The sequence below is a fragment of the Vulpes lagopus genome, chromosome 4, assembly GCF_018345385.1.
Source record: "Vulpes lagopus strain Blue_001 chromosome 4, ASM1834538v1, whole genome shotgun sequence".
Taxonomy (NCBI): domain Eukaryota; kingdom Metazoa; phylum Chordata; class Mammalia; order Carnivora; family Canidae; genus Vulpes; species Vulpes lagopus.
Genome location: NC_054827.1, coordinates 92,357,821 through 92,378,955, shown reverse-complemented (window position 1 = coordinate 92,378,955; position 21,135 = coordinate 92,357,821). Strand labels below are relative to the sequence as shown.

At 38.7% G+C, this 21,135-nt stretch overlaps 1 protein-coding gene across 3 annotated transcripts in view; it reads left to right on the top strand.

Moving 5' to 3' along the window:
* Positions 1–21,135, top strand: part of OCA2 (OCA2 melanosomal transmembrane protein) — a 409,422-nt gene that overhangs the window by 168,491 nt on the left and 219,796 nt on the right. For all 3 annotated transcript variants that reach the window (XM_041751148.1, XM_041751149.1, XM_041751147.1), the window contains 3 exons: positions 3,516–3,663; positions 5,980–6,037; positions 8,756–8,864. In XM_041751148.1, the coding sequence (XP_041607082.1) occupies positions 3,516–3,663; positions 5,980–6,037; positions 8,756–8,864 (315 nt within the window). The remainder of the gene's footprint in view (positions 1–3,515; positions 3,664–5,979; positions 6,038–8,755; positions 8,865–21,135) is intronic.

The following is a 21,135-nucleotide window of genomic DNA, read 5'->3' as shown; positions in this document are numbered from 1 at the left end:
CCTTTCACTGTGTCTTTATATGTAAAGTGCATTTCTTGCAAGTAGCTAGCAGTTGAGTCTGCTTTTTTATCCAATCTGACAATCTCTGTCCCCTAATTGGTATGTTAGATTATGATTCATGATATGGTTAAATTTAAGTGTATCATCATGTTTTCTATTTGTGCCTTCTTTTCTTTATCCCCTTTTCCCTAATTTTATGCTTTCTTTTGAATTAATTATTTCAAAAATATTTCATTTACCTCTTCTTTTTTCTGTTACATTTTGGCTATAGTTGTGTTTTGTGAGTTTAGTGATAGTTATACCACTAACTTCAATTGATATTATACTGCTTAACACAAACAGAATCTTGTAATAGTAGAATTCCATTCCTCAACTCCTGGCCTGGGCATCTTCCCCTCAGATTCATCACTTGGAGCTGGATGACCCTCCTCTAGGCTTTCTGGCAGCCACCACCTCCTGGGAGAGAGAATATATCCCACATGGTAATGTCTTCGCCTGTTTTTTTTTTTTTTTCCAGGTATACAATAACCTCAAGTAATGCTATAGGAGCTTCATTGAGAAGCTCAGGAAGATAGGGGCTAGAGGTAATCAGAGAGGTGGAGATGAGACATCTAATGATGTCTCCTGGTCAGAGGCCAGTATGGCAAAGGTAAGAGCTTATACAGCAAGATCAGAGTTCACAGTAGTGCTTACCTTTTGAGGATCTTGATCTTCCCTAAAGATCTTTGGCTTTATTCTGCAAGCCATGGGGAATCAATGGATATTTGAAAGAAGGAACCTATCTATCTGTCTGCCCACATTTATCCATCTTTCTAGATGTATCAGTCTAGATAGATTTATATTCCTAGAAGATAGGTAAGTAGGAACATAGATAGATTTCTCTTTATATCTACTTATATAACTATCTATTTATGACTAACCATGGGTGGATTGGTAGGAAGTGACTCCAGTCAGAGGTTACTGAGGAACAATCAGAATCACCATGTGTGAGAATATGAGGCCTAGATAAGCTGGTGACCTGGGGTAGGAACAGGTGGATCCTATAAGAACCATACCAGTTTATCCCAAACTCCATTTGTGACCAGTATTGCCCTGGCTCATGTTTACTTATGATAGAGCTTATATTTCTTTCTATCTTGTTAGAGACTCATCTTGTAACTTATAAATTTTTCTCCTTTAGCATCTAGCATGTTATCTGACACCTATACATGCCCAGTAATGTTCACCCAAAAATAGTGGAGAGTGGCACTGATAAGACCAAAATGACATTTCAGGCTCATGTACCTGGAAGATTAATGATGTCATATAAAAATGAAGAAAGTGAGGGGAGAGAGTTTTGTAGGGAGAAGATAGAATGTTTATCTTTGAACCTTGGCAGCACAAGCAGCAGAGAACAATATCAATTAGCCCACTGAAACCAGGGTCTTAGAGCTTAGCAGAGATCACAGGGTAGGGAAATGGTAGAAGTGTGGAGGCAGCCTGGGAACTGAGGAGCAAATACACTTGGGTAAACTGAGTTCTGGGTGCAGGCAATGAGCTTCTTTTCATTTGGCAAAATCTCTCTCTCAACTAAATTCCCTGCTAGTTGATAATGTCTTTCATCCAAAAATTAGGAGAACAAAAAAAAAAATTAGAACAAAAGTACAGTACCTGAACATTAATGCATGGGTTTTGCTGAGGAGAATAGCTCCACCTGTTTGATTTGATGGGTTAGAAGGCAGCTAGGCTCTGGGTGTGTATGAGGGGGCTGAAGTCGTCTCAGGAGAGGACACCTGCAGAAAGGAGCCTGGGGACCTGACAGAGCATTTTCACAGAAGCAGCAGTGGCTCCCAGGCTCTGCTTCTCCACACACAGATAGGGAGAGGACTCCCAGCCTGTACCCCATGGATTAGCCCCAGAAACTAGCAATGCTCTTGTTTAGCTCTTTAAGTTGATCAGCCACTTGGAGAAGTGTCTATCACCAGCATGCCTTGAAAGACTGGCTGGAAAGTCTCTGTACTTTATGGATAGCCTTTCTTTCTTTCTCTTTTCCTTTCTTTCTTTCTCTTGCTTTCTTGCTTTCTTGCTTTCTAATGGATGGGCTTTGAATGATATCTTCTGTGTAATGTGGTTCAGAGCATTGGGTGAAACACTGGCACTATGTGGACATCCACTGAGACAGCATAGTCTCATCTTCCTTTTTTTTTTTTTTTTTTTTCATCTTCCTATTCTTGTCCCTGTGTGGTGTTTTTGGCTCATTGTTTCAGGAGCTTAGTTTTTTCGGTTTTCTCCTCCTCCTGCTCCTCCTTTTAATGTTGAGTTTCTTATGCTGCAAAGTAACAATATGTACTGAATGAAAGCACAATCCATATCTTAGTACTAAAAGCTTTTCATCTTTGTAAGGCTGAGGCTTTAGAGAAAATCATGTGTTAACTGAAATGGTTTTAGTGCCCCTATCCTCTGTTGATTCTCTTTTGTGAGTCTTGACACACGTTATTTGCAGTCTGTGTTTCTGCCTAGCTCATACTTGTTTTCTCAGCATTTGTAACAGGTCTGTCATATAGTAGGTGGTCAACACTTGTTTACTGAATAGAAGGGGCATAAAAGATGGTATTTTCCTAGTCATTGAACCCACAAGTACGTGCTACTTCACAGGATTTGGATAATCACTCTGCCATACACCTCTTCTCTGAGCTCATTGTCAAGTGCTCCTGCTTGAGAAAGGGATCTGTCTTTTAATTTCATCTTGAACTCTTGTAATATGTGGTATAGTACTTTGCACATAAGAGGTGATTCATAAAAATACCATGCTTCCTTGTATTCTTTTGGTGGATATTTTGATAAATTTATGTAGCATCTTTAACTGTAAAATAGAGGTTAAATGCAAATTTTCATGAAATATTTTGATACTTTAGGAGTCAATAGATTGACAATTCCCTTTTTCTACTCTTCTATACCAGAAGATGCCTGAATTCATTTGTGGGTGAAATTTGCCTCATTATATTAGCTTGAGCATTTCATAAAGTTGTCTATGTCTCTCGGCTGTGTTCTTTCATGGACAACAAGCTCAGTTTGTAGGCCTAGTCAGAAGGGAAGTCATTCCCTACCTCCTGCTTTAGCTACATGCCCTCCTGCTGAGAATTACACTTGTATTTCCAATGTTCACTAGATCTGTTTCAATGATTAGGCAATGCCTGGATTTTAACTGAGGGACCCAAACTTCTGGCTGCAAGAAGTAATTTCCTGGGAGGGGAAAAGGTTCTTAGGGGCTAGCATTGATATGTATATTCAAGAATTTATCTTTTACCCAAATCACATTACTTTGCATCCATGGTAATTTTTTAATGTGGGCTTTGTCTCCTGGTTCCATTACAATAACATGAATGCTAAGAAGCTATTGCTTTGATTTGGCCCTTGAGACATATGTGCATCATCAGGTATGTTTTTCCTGGTCTTGGAAGATGGTGAGGAGGGTGGAATGCCTGCTGGTGTCTGAGGTTGTGGGAGACTCAAGCCTCATCTTTCCTTTCCTACAGAACTGAAGCACGAGATCCATGTCTGGCGCCTGACCGCACAGCGCATCAGCCCAGCCAGCCGAGAGGAGACAGCGGTTCGGGGCCTGCTCCTGGGGAAGGTGCAGGCACTGGAGCACCTGCTGGCCCGAAGGCTGCACACCTTCCACAGGTACCAAGCCAGGGCCCTGCTAGGACTACTCTTTGTTGACACGTTCTCTATAACTGTAACTCTACCTTTATGCCAGTGGGTACGTTTTGGGCAGTATACACTGTGTAAGTCTCTTGTGGTACATTATTTTATCTAACCCTTACTAGAATTTCTGGGATAGTTTCAGGATGAGAAAACTGAGGCTCAGAGAATTTGACCAACTTGTCCAGGATTACACAGCAAGGAAAAAGTGACACCAGGGATTGAATCCACACTGAACCCCTGCCTGTTGCACTTCCACACATAACATTTGTTGCATAATAAAAATAAAAAACAGGGATCCCTGGGTGGCGCAGCGGTTTGGCGCCTGCCTTTGGCCCAGGGCGCGATTCTGGAGACCGGGGATCGAATCCCACATCGGGCTTCCGGTGCATGGAGCCTGCTTCTCCTTCCACCTGTGTCTCTGCCTCTCTCTCTCTCTGTGACTATCATAAATAAATAAAAATTAAAAAAAAACAGCATAACAAATGAATCTAACAAAATACTCTCCTAGTAATTGATTTTCAGGTACTTCAAAAAATAATTAAGTCCTTCTCAATTCATTTCCTGTCATTTGCTTTCAATCAAAGCTGAGATGTAAAAGGTAATGGAGTGGTGAGTTTTTCCTTCCAACTCTGATGAAATGCTGACTTCCAACCTGTCTTCACTTTGGGAGTGCTGATGGGGAAAGCAGGAGCATGTCCACCTCTTGGAACATTGAAGCATTACTGCTACAGAGCTGGGAACTGGGCAGAGATGAGAAATCTGTCAAGGCAAGGGAAGTTTGAATCCTTGTGAATGTAGTGTAAATGATCTTGCATGTTGCACTTTGCTGGAACCAGCCCTGTGTTCCCAGGCTGAGGACAGGAGCTGGGTGTGGTGCCAGCGCCAACTCTTGAGAATCATCCAGTATGGCTGTCTCATAGCCTGTTCTGTTTGTGGGGGGAAAGGGCCACAGGTGAGCCCCGTGGTGACTCACTCTCTCCAGAGAGGCAGCCAGGGCAAAGCAATGTCTCAGCTCTATCCCAACTCCACCAGGTGGCACTGGGTAAAAACGTCCTGAGGCTCCAGGAGGACCCTGAATTGCAGGCCAGGGACCAACTTCAGCAACAGGCAGAGATTGATTGATTGATTTTCAATTCATTTAGCCATCATATAGTACATACTTAGTTTCTGATGTAGTGTTCAGTAATTCATCAGTTGCATATAACACCCAGCGCTCATCACATCGCATGCCCTCCTTAATGCCTGTCACCCAGTTACCTCGTCTCCTCACCCACCTCCCCTCCAGCAACTCTCAGTTTGTTTCCTATAGTTAAGAGTCTCTCATGGTTTTTCTTCCTCTCTGATGACTTTCCATTCAGTTTTTTTCTTAAAAGGAGAAACTTTGTAAATTAAAGATGCAGGAGTAAATTGCTCTAAATGTATTGAGCGATTGACCCATTGACTTTCAAGCTTCAACATCCTTTGTCTGCTGTGAGGTGTATCTCAGGGTTACAAATGTGAGGAAACATGGGCTCCGAGGTTCACCAGTTTCTATCAGCTCATCCTGTGTTGTTCACAGATAGAAAAACTAGGGCCTGAAGATGGTAGTGGCTTTGCAAAGCCACACAGCCACTGAAGAGCTGAGTAGAATGAAGATGATCTAAGGCAGGTGATGGCCCTGCAGGTCTTGTTTTTACATATTCTTTTAAAAAATTGTCCTCAGGATTCACCTGGGTCTGCTGTGATTTCTTTTAGGGTATATTCTGGCTGTGTGATCAGCCTCCTTTGATACTTATGACATGCTAGTGCTCATTAAAATTAAATTCTCCACTGTTCTAATTGATAAAAATCACCACCAAAGCAAGTGGTATTTCTTTTACTATTTTTTTCCATTAGTTTAGTTATAAATATAGCATGACCTCGTTTTGAAAAAAAAAAAAACTGTAGAAAAGTAGAAAGTAAGAAGAGATATACAAAAGTAGCGTATCATTATTCCCCTTGTTCACATTTTGGTCAGTGTTCTTCTGATGTTCTCTGAACTCATGCTCACACATACATATGCCTTCACATACCTCATTAACATTCCATTCATTTCCTGTGTTACTTTTCTTTGGAAATATAGATGGAGTATCTTTCCCAATCCATAAACCCAGCTCCACTGGTCACCTTCTGTGACTAGGTGTGCACCATTACGTGACTACTTCAGGTGTGACTTAGTGGGTGGTATCTGGGCCAGAGGTCCATGCTAAATGTGCTGCTGGTTGCTGCCCTATATCACTATGAAAATAATGAGTCTGCCTTTTTCTCCTTTAGACAAATCTCACAGGAAGATAAAAATTGGGAGACCAATATCCAGGAACTACAAAAAAAGGTATTGTGGTTTCTTCTCTTAAGGGTTTCTGATTTACCTCTTGTTTCACACAAAGTTAAGACTGAAAGTAATTTCTCTTTTTATTCCTGTAGTTGTATGTAAGGCATAAGTTATTTCTAATAGTTAATGGGAAAATCATTTCCCTGACATGGTAGGCTTACTTTGTCCAGAAATTGAAAAGTCAAAATTTTTCTAGCCCTTTGAGATTGGATGGCCCTTCCTATGGTTAATTTGGCTGCAGAGAAAGTTGCCTGGGTGCCTGAGGCTCTTGAAGATCTTCTTGATCCTAAAAGGCAAGTCTTGTGGTTCCCATTGTGTGGATGAGATTGTGGAGACTGACTCAGGTGAGGCATGCTGTGTGAGATGGAGAAGTGTTTGGGACAGAGATGAAGTGTATGTGTGTGTTCTTCATATGGTTCTCCTTCTGGTGGACTCTGACTTTTGGGTCCTATTGCTAATTTTCCTGCCTTCACAGACTTTCTTAGTGTAGCTGAGGACACATAGTGCCCTTCTCCTAGCCACTCCTAGCCGAGAAAACTCTGCTCCAGATCTGCTTTGAGATATTTGTATCTTTGTGAACTTTTGAATCCAGGTAGTTTCTTTCCTGGGGGGGCAGGGAGAGGGTGAGTATCCACTTTCTTATTATGGTAAGAACATTTTGTCCCTTTTTAAAGGAAATTTGGATATGAGGTCCTGGTGGGTAATATGTTCTTTGGGCCTGTCTTCCCAATCTCCGAGATGGTTAGGGTTAGGAAAGAAGGGTGTAGCTATGACACTTTTCTGGACCCCAGGCTTATGCAGACACTGCCTGCTTTGCTAGACCGTGTAGTGCTAGCTGTGAGTTAGGGAAGAGATTGTGTACCTCTCCGTGTACCTGGTGGATAAGGATTGAGGAGAGGTGGAAGGGACAAGCAAGGAGCTTATAATATGTAAGAGTTCTTACTGTGATAGCTTCTGTAGCCAAAAGGAGAAAATTTGACAAACACCCAGAATAACAGATAAGCACAAACTTTGGATCATTCCCACTTATCCCAGGCAAGTGATGCTAGAATATTCTTTGACTTGCCTGCTCCCTCCGTTTCCAATTCTGGAACTGCCCATGAAAATACCCATTTTCTATGATTAACATGGCTATACAGAAGTTATGTAGTGTTTCCCCTCACAAGAGGTGAGATGCCATGCCCTTTTCTTCCTAATTCACCATCGCAGACTCATCTGGCAAATTGGCCTTCCTTGGAGGTGGGAAGAGGAAGATGAATTGGCTTGTGGCCAGTTGAGCCACAAGCTTAGGCAGTAGGTGAGGAAGGAGGACAGATGTTCAGGAGATGGCCCACATGATCGGTGAGCAGGGGGCTGGGGACTACAGCCAGAGCCAGTGTAAACTGGAGGAATATGCTTGTGGTTTTTATGGCAGCATCTCTAACTGCATGACCAGAGAAATCCAGAGAGAAAAATCTATACCTATACACACATCTGTCTCTCTCTCTCTCTCTCTCTCTCTCTCTCTCTCTAACTATACCTGTATCATCTATCTCTAACTCTGTCTCTATCTCTATCCATGTGCATACCCATAAGTATCTGTCTCTGTCTCTCCCTATATCCATATTTATACCCATAGCTATACTTATATCTAATTCTAGATAGACACAGATGTAGACAGACAGATGTGCTAGTGGGACTATGTTTAAGAAAGGACATGACACAGTTGTTAGTTCACATGGTGGAGTACGATTCATACAGGGGCCTGATTGGTGGGGCAGGATTACTCAGTGCCCTTCTGTACAGGTTTTCTGGGACTGTTCTCCCTTCCCTAGCTCCACACAGCTGTGGCCTCAGAGCCCAGCAGCCTCTGGAGACCTTGCCCTATCTTGCCCCTGTAGCTCAGATCCACTGCAACGAGGTCTGCATCTCTGAGGTTAATGAAGGTACTATAGAGCCCTCTGGCACCTCCCCTTAGCCATGAACAGCTTTTGAGGCTCCAATGGATGTCATTTTGGTGATTAGGGCATTGCCAAGTGCCTTTTAGGGTCTCTGTGAACATGAAAGGATACAGTAAGTGGGAGTCATGTTATTGTAAGAACATGTTAACCTCAGTGCCACCATGAGCAGGGATTTGTGTAATAGGAGAATAGTTGAATTAAAAGGATATGAGCATGTAGCACCTGTGGAAATGCATGGCCAGATCCTTGGAAGTCATATATTATTCCTCAGTGATTGGCCAAGATCTCACCTACTGCTTGTGGTGAGGCTGGGAGCACTTTCTGCATCATGTTGAGAAGCTATTTAGCCAGGTGTTTTATATATATAAAGATTTTATTCACTTATTTGAGAGGGAGAGGGAGAGAGAATGGGTAGGGAGAAGGAGCAGAGGGAAAGGGAGAAGCAGACTCTCCACTGAACAGGGAGCCACATGGGGCTTGATCCCAGGATCCTGAGCTGAAGATAGTTGCTTAACAGAGTGACCCACCCAGGCACTCCTATACTATATTTTAAATTTATTGTGTTTATTTTTTTATACAGGTTTTGAATGCTGTAATCCCAAATCTATACAGTCTTCCTTGTAATGAATTACCTTATCATCTTCCTTCAAGTTCAAGAAGTTATATTTTTAATCTTCAGGAGAAATTTGTAGTAATTCAAGTTATGTAGGATGATGGACATATTGCAGGAAATAGAAGATAGTACCCAGTAAATGAGTTGCATTTTCCTCTCTCACAGCACAGGATATCAGACAAGATTCTGCTCACCAAATGCCTGATGGTGTTGGGATTTGTTATCTTCATGTTCTTTCTCAATTCATTTGTCCCTGGTGTTCATCTTGATCTTGGTGAGTCTAATTTTTTGTTACCGTATGTTGATAGGTTTTGCAATTGCTGTCATAGTCTGGAAGGTAAGATTTCAAAGTTTGTTCCTAGAAATGGGTGAGGAGGGCTGATGTGGAGTATGGCTAGCCTTTGATGGAAAGAAGGAAACTTTTATCCACTACCTCTCTTTTTATTTTCCGGAATAGAGAGAGAGAGAGATAGAGAGAGAGAGAGAGAGAGAGAGAGAGAGAGATGCATCTCCAGCCCCTAGTGTCTCAGTGCAGGGGTTCTCAGCCCCTTCATGGTTTAACACTACAGGAAATATGAAGTAGAGTAGGTATTATTATCTCTTTCATACTTGATAACCAGATCTTTAAACTGTTGCTTGAGAAGCACCCCCAGAAGAGACAAGAGGTCCTATCAGCAAGGACACAGTCCTGTAGTTTGTGCAACTTGAGGTTTAGATGAAGGACTGAACAAGCCAGAGGAGTGCAAGAAGTCTGTCCCCCATGGTGCATCTGTTTTCCCCATAGCGCAGAACCCCTTCTCCATCCTCTCCCTAGGTTTCTCTTCTGTTGCTTCCTCAGTGCTATGGCTCTCACTTTCTGTTTTCTCAAGCCCTGTGTTGAGGTTGCAGGGCCTGTCCCCACCTGAGATATGCTTATCTCGCAGAATGAGCTCACCAGATGTCTTCTTGACCCTGACATTTCTCCACTCTTCATCAGTATTTTACACATTCCTTAGGTTTTTCTTACTGATTTACAGTTATCTATATTGGTGCTATTACAGCAAAACAAAATCCAAATCATTCCCAAAATGCACCTCACATGTATGTACAGGTTTATATGAGAAAGGTAAATTTGAAGTCCTATCAAGGAGTATTTTCTTTATAGCCAAAAGATTTATGGTTTTCCCTCAAGAGGAAGCTCTGTTAAGATATGTTAACTATTTTTTTTTAAGATTTTATTTATTTATTCATGAGAGACACAGGCAGAGGGAGAAGCAGGCTCCCTGTGGGAGCCTGATGTGGGACTCAATCCCAGGGCCCCGGGGTCATGAGGCAGATGCTCAACCATGGAGCCACCCAGGTTCCCCTGTTAACTATCTTTTTATAAAAATTTGTTGTACTGCAACATTTGAAGAAGATAACTTCTATAGAAAGCAAAGCCTCTTCACTTTGTAAAATAGATGGATAATGTGAGCAAGCTTCAGTTATTCACAACCACATCATTGCTCCTTTGGATCTAGGCTACTATTAGGTATATTAGATTGTAGATTAATTTCCCTTTTCTGTCATATGTAGAAAGACACATTGCTAATGTCTTATACATAGTACACGATATACATGCTTTTGACTGGGTGTCCAGCTTTATATCATGTGTTCACAACCTCTCAGAATTTATTTCCTTAAATAATCTCAAATCCAATTTGCCAGGCAGCCTGAGCTGAGTTCTAAGATGACAAGTATTCTTTATCCACACCTGAGAGCCAATCCACATAGAATCCTGATGTATTAAAGAAGAATGCCAAAGAATGCCATTGTAAAAGCCACAATGCTTTTACATTTTACATTGTAAAAATGTCATGAGTTTTAATTGAATTTGGTGTATTACATCTAGAAATTATTGTGCAATGTAATTATTTTGAATAATGCTGCAGACATAATGTAATTTTAGCATTATAAACCTTTAAGAGATGTTACCACTGGTAATTAAGCAAATACAATAAAATACAATAAAACTGGTGTTTGTGGGCAGAAGGGTTCCATTAGATAATTCTTTTGGTTATTTTCAGAATATTTTGTTTCTAATTTTATTTGGAATCACACTTTAAAAGAACATAGCATGTATTTTAAAGACTAAAAGATATGGGAGTTTGCATGCAATTTTGTCAGCATTTGGCAGCAATCACTGTATAAATAACAATACTTTAAAAATTTAAAGTCACATCTTTAACTATATGGACTTTTAAAATCTTGATTACTGCAAAACTTTTTATTTTAGCCTGAGAACGCTTTTTACTAAGATGTTGCACCTCTCTTTGCATGGTTGTTAAATCTGTGACCCAGGGGCTTCTTAAATAAGAAGCTTTTAAATCTCGTATTTTCAGTTAGGGTTGGTGAAGAAATTATTTTATTTGGGGATCCTGGAATACATAACCCATATATTTTCATTCATCATGATGAAAGAGTTGAATTGATGAGGAGAAAAGTTCAATTAGCACATATTTTAAGTGGAGCATAGTTTCCTTATAGTAACCCTGCTAATGGGAATAGGAGCAAAATTGATGCAAGATTTTCCCAGTGCTACAGTCAGTAGATGTAACTTTGGTGATTTGCTGTTTTGAATGTGATGTGCTGTTTAAGTTGAGCATAATGACTACATGCTGTCATATAACATCATGAAACACATGACATTATATAAAACAGCATGATATATGATAAAGTGGTGTCATATAACACTGTGTACAATGTGACATCACATAATTACCATATGGTGTCATATAACATCAGATTATGCCATGTAACAAAACATAGCATCATCATAACACATTCCTTCATTTAAACATCATAACTTAAACACAACATTAATTCTCATTCTCCTTTTCTTTCTTATTTTTTAAGTTACCATAGAGAAAAATGGACTTTTCCTTTTGGTACAAAGTTTTATGTATTTTAACAAAGATACAGATTTGTGTAACCATCACTACAATTGGAATACAGAACAGATTCATCACCCCCAAAAACTTCAGTGTTACCCTTTATTAGTTGCCCCCTGCCTTAATCCCAGCACATCCTGATATGTTCTCTGTCACTATAGTTTTGTCTTTTAGAGAAGGTCTAATACATAAAATCAGATTTTTTGCAATTTTTGGAATTGGGATTGGCTTCTCTCACACAGCATAAAACCTTTCAAATTCATCTAAGTTGCTTTGTATATCAATAGTTCATTCTTTTTGTTGCTGAGTAGTCTTCCATGGTATGGATACATTTTGTTTATCCCATCACCCATTGAAAGACATTTGAATTGTTTCCAGTTTTTGGTGATTGTGAGAAGACCTAGTCTAATTATTTGTGTACATGGTTTTGCATGAACTTAAGTTTTCACTTCTATTGGGTAATTACCTATGTGTGGGTAGGTATCATGTGCTAGGTGTATCTTTAGCTTTAAAAGAAACTGCTGCACCATTTTCCAGACTGGCTATAGCAGCTTATGCTCCCATAGCAATGCTTGGGAGCTCCAACTACTCCACGTGTTTGCCAGCATTGGACATGGTTAAATACCTACCTGGAATTCCAAGCACCTTCTACATGCCTTAGATCTAGAACTCACGTGTTATTATAATGGTTTGTTTGTGTCTCTGTCTTAAAGTATCCTCCTTGCCCCAGGTAGACTCCAGGGCATGGTCCATGTCTGCTAAACTTTTCTCTCTTCAGTGCCTTGTGTAACTGCCTACAGTTAATAGATACAAGATACAGGGTACAGAATGCATGAACAAACTTCTTATTGCTTCTTATAGATTCTAACTTAATTATGAGAATTTTAGACATGGCTGACTCAGCGTGGGTACTTTAGAGAGTAAAGCCTGGGCAAAGGCTTGTGTGTGGGTCTTTCATTGGGAAATATAATTCCAGGGAAGAGAAGTGAAGGATAGGGAGGCAGAGTAGTGCTAGTGAAATGTGATAACCACTACACCGTGGAAACATGGAAGCGGAATAGTGAAAAGAGAAAGCCAAAACAAGGCTACATAATCCTCTGGCCACTGATGTGGGCCACCGGTAACTCTATCCCATAGGGTTGTCTGAGAAGAAGTATGGAATATGTCTCAGGTCTGTCCTGGAGTTGCATGGAGAGGGGGAGCATTTACCTATTGGCTCGTTCCTCACTATGGAATGCAAGCTTGCATATATATATATATATATATATATATATAGCTTTAACTTTTTGAGGAACCAATAGACTGTTCTCCCAGCACCTTAAATTTTATATTCCTGAGAGCATTGGATGAGGGTTCCAGTTTCCCCACATCCTCACCAACACTAGTTATTGTCTATCTTTTTGATTATATCTATACTTCAGGGTGTGAAGTAGTGCCTAATTATGTTAATGAGATGGTTAATGGCTAATGTTGTTGATCATCTTTTCATGTGCTTGTGGCCATTTGTTTATCTTCTCTGGAGAAATGTCTTAAAATACTTTACCCATTTTTAAACTGGCTTGTCTTTTGGTTGTTGTTGAATTATAAAGTTCTTCAGATAGTCGGGACCCTAGTCACTCATCAGATATATGATTAGTAAACATTTTCTTTTATTCTGTGGATTTTCTTTTTGCTTGATGGTTTCCTTTGAAGCACAAAAGTTTTTATTTTGACGAAGTCCAATTTATCTATTTCTTTCTTTTGTTCCTTGTGCTTTTAGGGTTATATCTAACAAACCATTGCTTAATCCAACATCATAAAGTTATGTACTTCTGCTTTCTTCTAGAGTTTTAGAATTTTGGATCTTCCATTTAGGTTACGATCCATTATTTTTATATATGGTGTGAGGGAGGGATATTTTTTTTTTAAAACTTTATCCCACAGTTTTATTAAAGAATAATTGATACATTGCTGTATAAGTTTAAGGCATACAGAATGATAGTTTGATTTATGTGTATTGTGAAAAGATTACTACAGTATGTCCAGCTAAAATTTATTTTCTCATGTAGGTACAGTAAAAACAAAAGAAAGAAGAAAAAAATAAAATTTCTCCTGTGATGAGAACTCTTAGAATTTACTCTCTACGATTTTTGTATATACCATACAGCAGTGTAGCTATAGCTTCATGTTGTACATTAGATCCCTGTACTTATTTATCTTATAATGAATAATTCAATCTCTTTAGTCAAATAGATATATTCAGATGTTTTATTTCTTCTTCAGCCAGTTTCAGTAATTTGTGTCTTTCTAGAAATTTGTCCACTCTATCTAGGTTATCTAATTAAAATTTTTTTCCATAGTATTACAGGCATACCTCAGAGATATTGTGGGTTTAGTTCCAAACCACTGCAATAAAGCAAATATCACAATAAAGTAAGGTAAATGAATTTTTTTGGTTTCCCAGTGTGTATAAAATTATGTTTACACTGTGGTCTATTAAGTGTGCAATAGCATTATGTCGAAAAAAAAAGTGTACGTACTTTAATTTAAAAATATTGCTAAAAATGTCAACCATCATTTGAGCTTTTCATGGGTCATGATCACTGGTCACAGATTATTATAACAAATATAATAATAATTTTTTAAATAATAATTTAAACACTTGAAATATTGTGAAAATTACAATAAGTGACACAGAGACATGAAGTGAGCAAATAATGTTGGAAAAAATGGTGCTGATAGACTTGCTGGATGCAGGTTGCCACATAACTTCAATTTCTAAAAAACAGTGTCTGCAAAATGCAATCAAGTGAAGTGCAATAAAATGAGGTTTGTCTGTATGTTATAATCTTTTTAAACTCATTTAAGTTCTCTGGTAATGTCCCTACTTTTCTTGCTCAGTCTAGCTAAATGCTTGTCAATTTTGTTGCTCTTTTGGTTGCTGACTATCTCTATTATCTTTTGATTCTTTGTTTCATTTATTATCATTTTCGTCTTTGTTTCCTTCCTTCCGCTTGCTTTAGGTTTAGTTTGTTCTTCCCCCCAACCCCCCAGTCTTAAAATGGAAGATTAGATTATCCGCCTGAGATCTTTCCTCTTTTTGAATGAAGGTGTTTACAGCTATAAATTTCCCTCTTAGTGCTACTGTGATGCATCCAAAATTTTTGTTTTGTGTTTTCATTTCCATTCATTTCAAGTATTGTCTAATTTTATTATGATCTCTTCTTTGACCCATTGATTTAAAGAGTGTGTTGTTTACATGAGGAAGATTAATCCCCATGTGGTTTGGCTTAAAAATCAGAAGGGCTAAATTCTGTGAGTTTATAAAACCAGTGGTACTTGGAGCCTGGAGCTTTAAAAGTTTGCTGAGTCAGCACAAGGTAAGCTGGAGGGTGAGAGATAGCTGGGTTGCTCCCTTAAAGAGACAGTAGCCTATGTGGAGAGGCAACATGAAAATGATACTTTATACAATGCTGGGGGAAAACAGGAGACCTGTTCATACTAATTTTGGAGTATGTTGGGGGACTTCTTTGAAAACAAAGGAACTGGCAAGCACTATTTTCCTCCCCCAGTCTGTAGTATAAACACAGAGCCACCCTGTGAGAGCCCCAGATGCATAGATACTTGCTAACTAATCCTCTAGCAGCGTACCACATGCATGAGTTCTCCTGAGGACTAACTTACTCTAAGCCTACTAGCCTTGGCCCTGGGTTCAGGGCAAATTTTGTTAAAGCTGCACATGCTCCACAATCAGACTTGGTACATAGCTTCTCCAGGGTACCATGTACATCCTCAATGGTGTCCAGTCAAATGCCCCTACCACTACTCTACACTGCACCTAGTCATGCACCTCGAGCTGCCCTTACATGCCACACTCAGCCATGTGCCCCCAGCCACTGAATCATGACATGCCTAGGCACCCTTGCATGGGGCACCCAGCTGTGTACCCCTAGCAACATAGCACACAGTGGTCAATCACACACACCAGCCACATTTGCATGCATGCTGCACTCAGCAGCCAGGTACATAGCTGCCACCACCCATCCACCACACTGCGCACCCAATTGCACACCGCCAGTCACCCTCAAGTGCTAGGCCCAGCTGTGCCCAGCCTCGTGCCTCTGGCAGCCTGGCATGAAGCCCTGCTTTCATAGTGCTTCGAGGGATACAGGGTAGGAGTAGTGGACTAGTGAAAACTTTGCTATACTGCTGCCCTGTTACCAAGTTCTCTGACAGGCACACCTCCTCAGAGCTGGCCTGCCAGGTGGTATCACTAATACCACAGAAAGCAAGCACAGCTCACAAGTCAGAGAGTTGGTGCAGATGACCACACTGAAAGGAAAAGTGACTCTAGGCACAACAGCACAGGGTAAGTAACACACATAGGATACTCTCCTTAAGTGTCAGGTTCTGGTGAACAGGGAACATACCACTTTAGGGACCCCAGGACCTCTTCATAAAGTACTATTTTCAAGAGCAGGAGACACAGCTGGCTTTCTTAGCACACAGCAGACACAGAGTTACACAAAACGAGACAGAGAAATTTATCCCAAATGAAAAAATAGGACAAGCCCTTGGGCAAAAATCTAAGTGAAACAGATCTACATAACATGCATGAGAGAATTTAAAGCAATAATAATATACTCCCTGGACTTGAGAAAAAAGTGGAAGACATCAGTGAGACTCTTTTAACACAGAGATAAAGAATAACATAGAGATAAAAGGCACAATAATCAAAATAAGAATTTGATGGAAAAACAGCAGGCTGGAAGAAGTAGAGGAACAAATTAGTTACCTAGAAGACAAAGTAATGGAAAGTAATCAAGCTGAACAAAAGGGAGATATAAAAATTATGCAAAATGTGGGATCCCTGGGTGGCTCAGCTGTTTAGCGCCTGCCGTTGGCCCAGGGCATGATCCTGGAGTCTTGGGATCGAGCCCATCAGGCTCCGTGCATGGACCCTGTGTCTGTCTCTGCCTGTGTCTCTGCCTCTCCTTTCTCTGTGTCTCTCATGAATAAATAAATAAAATCTTTTAAAAAAAAGAATTATGCAAAATAAGAATAGACTTAGAGAACTCAGTGACTTCATCAAATGTAATAACATTTGTATAATAGATTCCCAGAAGAAGAAGAGAGAGAAAAGTTGGGCAGAAAATGTATTTGAAGAAAAAATAGCCAAAAACCTTCCTAATCTGGGGAAGGAAACAGATATCCAGATCCAGGAGCACAGAGAACTCCCAACAAAATCAAACAAAATCACAGCAAGACATACTGTAACTAAATAGGCAAAATATAATGATAAAGAAAACTTAAAAGCAGTGAGACAAAAGAAGTCACTAACTTACAAGGGAAAATGTAGAAGGGTAGCAGGAGATTTTTAACAGAAACATTGCAAGCCAGAAGGGAGTGGCATGATATATTCAAAGTGCTGAATAGGAAAAGGCTGCAGTAATTAATACTCAATCCAGCAAAGCTATCACTGGGAATAAGAGAATGGTCTCCAGATAAACAAGAGCTATAGGAGTTCATGACCACTAAACCAGTCCTGCAAGAAATATTAAAGGGGACTCTTTGAGTGGAAAGGAGAGAACACAAGTAGCAATATAAAGATAGGAGACACAAAAGCAGTAAAAAAGTGAATATTTCTATAAAAAAATCAGCCAAGGAACTCATAAATTGAAAGGATGTAAAATATGATGACATATACCTAAAATGTGGGGAAGAGAGGAGTAAACAATGAATTCAAACTTAAAATGACCATCAACTTAATATAGACTGCTATTTGTAAAAGAGGTTAATATACAATCCTAATGGTAACCACAAATCAAAAACCACTAATAAATATGAAAAGAATAAAGAGAAAGAAATCCAAATATATCACTAAAGAAAATCAGTAAACCATGAGAAAGGGAAAGACAATAAAGAATAAGAAAATCTTTCAGAAATAACCACAAAACAAATAATAAAATGGCACTAAATACATATCTATCAGTAATTATTCTGAGTGTAAGTGGACTAAATGCTCAATCAAAAGACATAGGGTGAGAGAATAGATAAATAAGAGCCATCTACATGCTGTCTACAAGAGACCCATTTGAGACCTAAAGACACCTGCAGATTGAGAGTAAGAGGATGGAAACTTTTATTGTGCAAAAGAAATGTCAAAAGAAAGCTGGAATAGCAATACATATATTAGGCAAAGTAGACTTTATATTTTTTAAAATATTTTATTTATTTTTTCATGAGAGACACACAGATAGAGGCAGAGACATAGGCAGAGGGAGAAGCAGGCTCCCTGTAGGGAGCCTGATGCAGGACTTGGAATCATGACCTGAGCCAAAGGCAGATGCTCAACCACTGAGCCACCCAGGCATCTGTAGAGTAGACTTTAAAACAAAAACTGTAATGAGACAAAGAAGAACACTATGTAATAATAAAGGGGGCAATCCAACAAGAAGATATAACAATTGTAAATATTTATGCACCCAAATACATAAAACATTTAATAACAAACATAAAGGAACGAATTGATAATAATACAATAGTAGTAGCAACCCACTTACATCAGTGGGAAGATCATCTAAAGAGAAAATCAACAAGGAAAAATGGCTTTAAATGACACACTTGACCAGATGGATTTAACAGACATACTTAGAACATTCCATCCTAAAACAGTAGAATACACATTCTTTTTTTTTTTTAATTTTATTTATTTATGATAGGCACACAGTGAGAGAGAGAGAAGCAGAGACATAGGCAGAGGGAGAAGCAGGCTCCATGCACCAGGAGCCCGACGTGGGATTCAATCCCGGGTCTCCAGGATCGCGCCCCAGGCCAAAGGCAGGCGCCAAACCGCTGCGCCACCCAGGGATCCCTAGAATACACATTCCTTTCAAGGGTACATGGAATATTTTCCAGAACAGATCACATATTAGCCCGCAAAATAAGCCTCAACAAATTCAAGAAAATAAAAATCACACCATGTGTCTTTTCTGACCATAATGCTATGAAACTAGAAGTCAACCAAGAGAAAAAAACCTGGAAAAACCACAAATACATAGACATTAAATAACATACTGCTAAACAATGAATAGGTCAACCAGGAAATCAAACAAGAAATAAAACAGTGCATAGAAGCAAATGGAAATGAAAACACAACAGTCCAAAACTTCTGGGATGCAGTGAAAATGGTTCTAAGAGGAAACTTTACAGCAATACTGGTTCACCTCAATAAGCAAGAAAAATATCAAACAACCTACCCTTGCACATAAAGGAGATAGAGAAAGAAAACAAAACCTAGAGTCAGGAGAAGGAAGGAAATAATAAAGATTAGAGCAGAAAGAAATAATATAGAAACCAAAAAGTCAAAGAGAACAGATCAATGAAATGAGGAGCTGATTCTTTGAAAAATCAACAAAAATTATATACTTCTAGCCAGACTTACCAAGAAAAAAAATAGAAAGGACTCAAATAAAATCACAAACAAGAGATGAAAAATATCAACCAACACCACAGAAATACAAATAATCCTAAAAGAATATTATAAAAACTACATACCAACAAATTAGACTACCTTGAAGAAATGGATAAATTCCTAGAAACATTCAAACTACTAAAACTGAAACAGGAAGAAATAGAAAATTTGAACAGACCAATAACCAGCAAAGGAATTGAGTCAGTAATAGAAAAACAAACTTCCAACAAACAAAAGTCCAGGGCCAGATGGTTTTACATGTGAATTCTACCAAATATTTAAAGAAGAGTTAATACCTATTCTTCTTAAACTATTCCAAAAAATAGAAAAGAAAGGAAAACTTCCAAATTCATTCTATGAGGCCAGCATTATGTTGACACCAAAACCGGATAAAGACACGACTAAAAAAGAGAACTACAGGCCAATATCCATGAGAACATAGATGCAAAAACTCTTAACAAAATACTAGCAAACCAAATTCAACAATACATTAATAAAAAATCTTTCACCAGAATCAAGTGAGATTCATTCTGAGTTGCAAGGGTAGTTGAATATTTGCAAATCAATCAATGTGATACATCTTGTCAATAAGAGAAAGGATAAGAACTATATGATCATTCCAATAGATGCAGAAAAAGTATTTGACAAAGTACAAACATCCATTCATGATAAAAAAAAAAACCCTCAACAAAGTAGAGTTAGAGGAAACATACCCCAGCATAATGAAGGCCATATATGAAACACCCACAGCTAACATCATCCTTCATGGAGGAAGAACAGAGCTTTTCCTTAATGATCGGTTGTTCCTGATCACAAGGATGTCCATTTTCACCAGTTTAATTCAACATAGTATTATGAGTCCTAACTACAGCAGACTAAATAAATAAATAAATAAATAAATAAATAAATAAATAGGCATCCAAGTTAGTAAGGAAAAGTAAGACTGTCACTATGTGCAGATGACATCATACTATATATATAAAAAAACACGACACGAAAATAATACTAGAACTTATAAACAAATTCAGTAAAATTGAATGATACAAAGTCAGTGTACAGAAATCTGTTGCACTTTTTTATACAAATGATGCAGCAGAAAGAGAAATCAAGGAATGAATACCATTTATAATTGCACCAAAAACTATAAGACACCTAAGAATAAACCTAAAGGTGAAAAACCTGTACTCTGAAAACTATGACATTGATGAGAGAAATTGTAAAGGATACTAATGGAATGATATTTCATGCTCATGACTGGAAAAACAAACATTGTTACATTTTCTATACTACCCAAGGCAATCTACACATTTAATGCAATCCTTACCAAAATACCAGCAGCATTTTTCAAAGAACTAGAACAAAGAATCCTGAAATTTGTATGGAACCACAAAAGATACCAAAATAGCCAAAATAACTTTGAAAAAGAAAAGCAAAGCTGGAGGCATCACAATTCCAGATTTCAAGTTACATTACAAAGCTATAGTAATTGAAACAGTATGGTACTGGCACAAAGATAGACACATAGATCAGCAGAACAGAATAGAAAACCCAGAGATAGACCCACAATTATATGGTCAATTAATCTTCAAGAAAGCAGAAAGAATATCCAATGGGAAAAATACAGTTTCTTCAACAAATGGTTTGTTAAAACTGGACAGCAATATGCAGAAGAATGAAACTGGCCCCTTTCTTACACCATCCCCCCAAAGAAATTCACCATGGATTAAAGACCTAACTAAATGTGAGACCTGAAGCCATCAAAATCCTATAGGCAGTAACTTCTTTGGCATTGGTCACAGAAACTTCTTTTTAGATATGCCTCCTGAGGCGAGGGAAACAAACAAACAAACAAAAAAAAAAATTCAGGCTACTTCAAAATAAAAAGCCTCTGCACTGCAAAGGAAACAATCAACAAAACTAAAAGACAACCCATGGGATAGAAAAAGATATTTGCAAATGACACATCTGATAAAGGGTTAATATCCAAAATCTATAAAGAACTATACAACTTAATATCCCCAAATAAATAATCCAAATAAAATATGGGCAGAAGACATGAACAGACATTATTTCAAAGACCTGTGGATGGTCAACAAGCACATGAAAAGATGCACATCATCACTTACCATCAGGGAAATGCAAAGCAAAATTACAATGAGATATCACCTCACGCCTATTAGAAT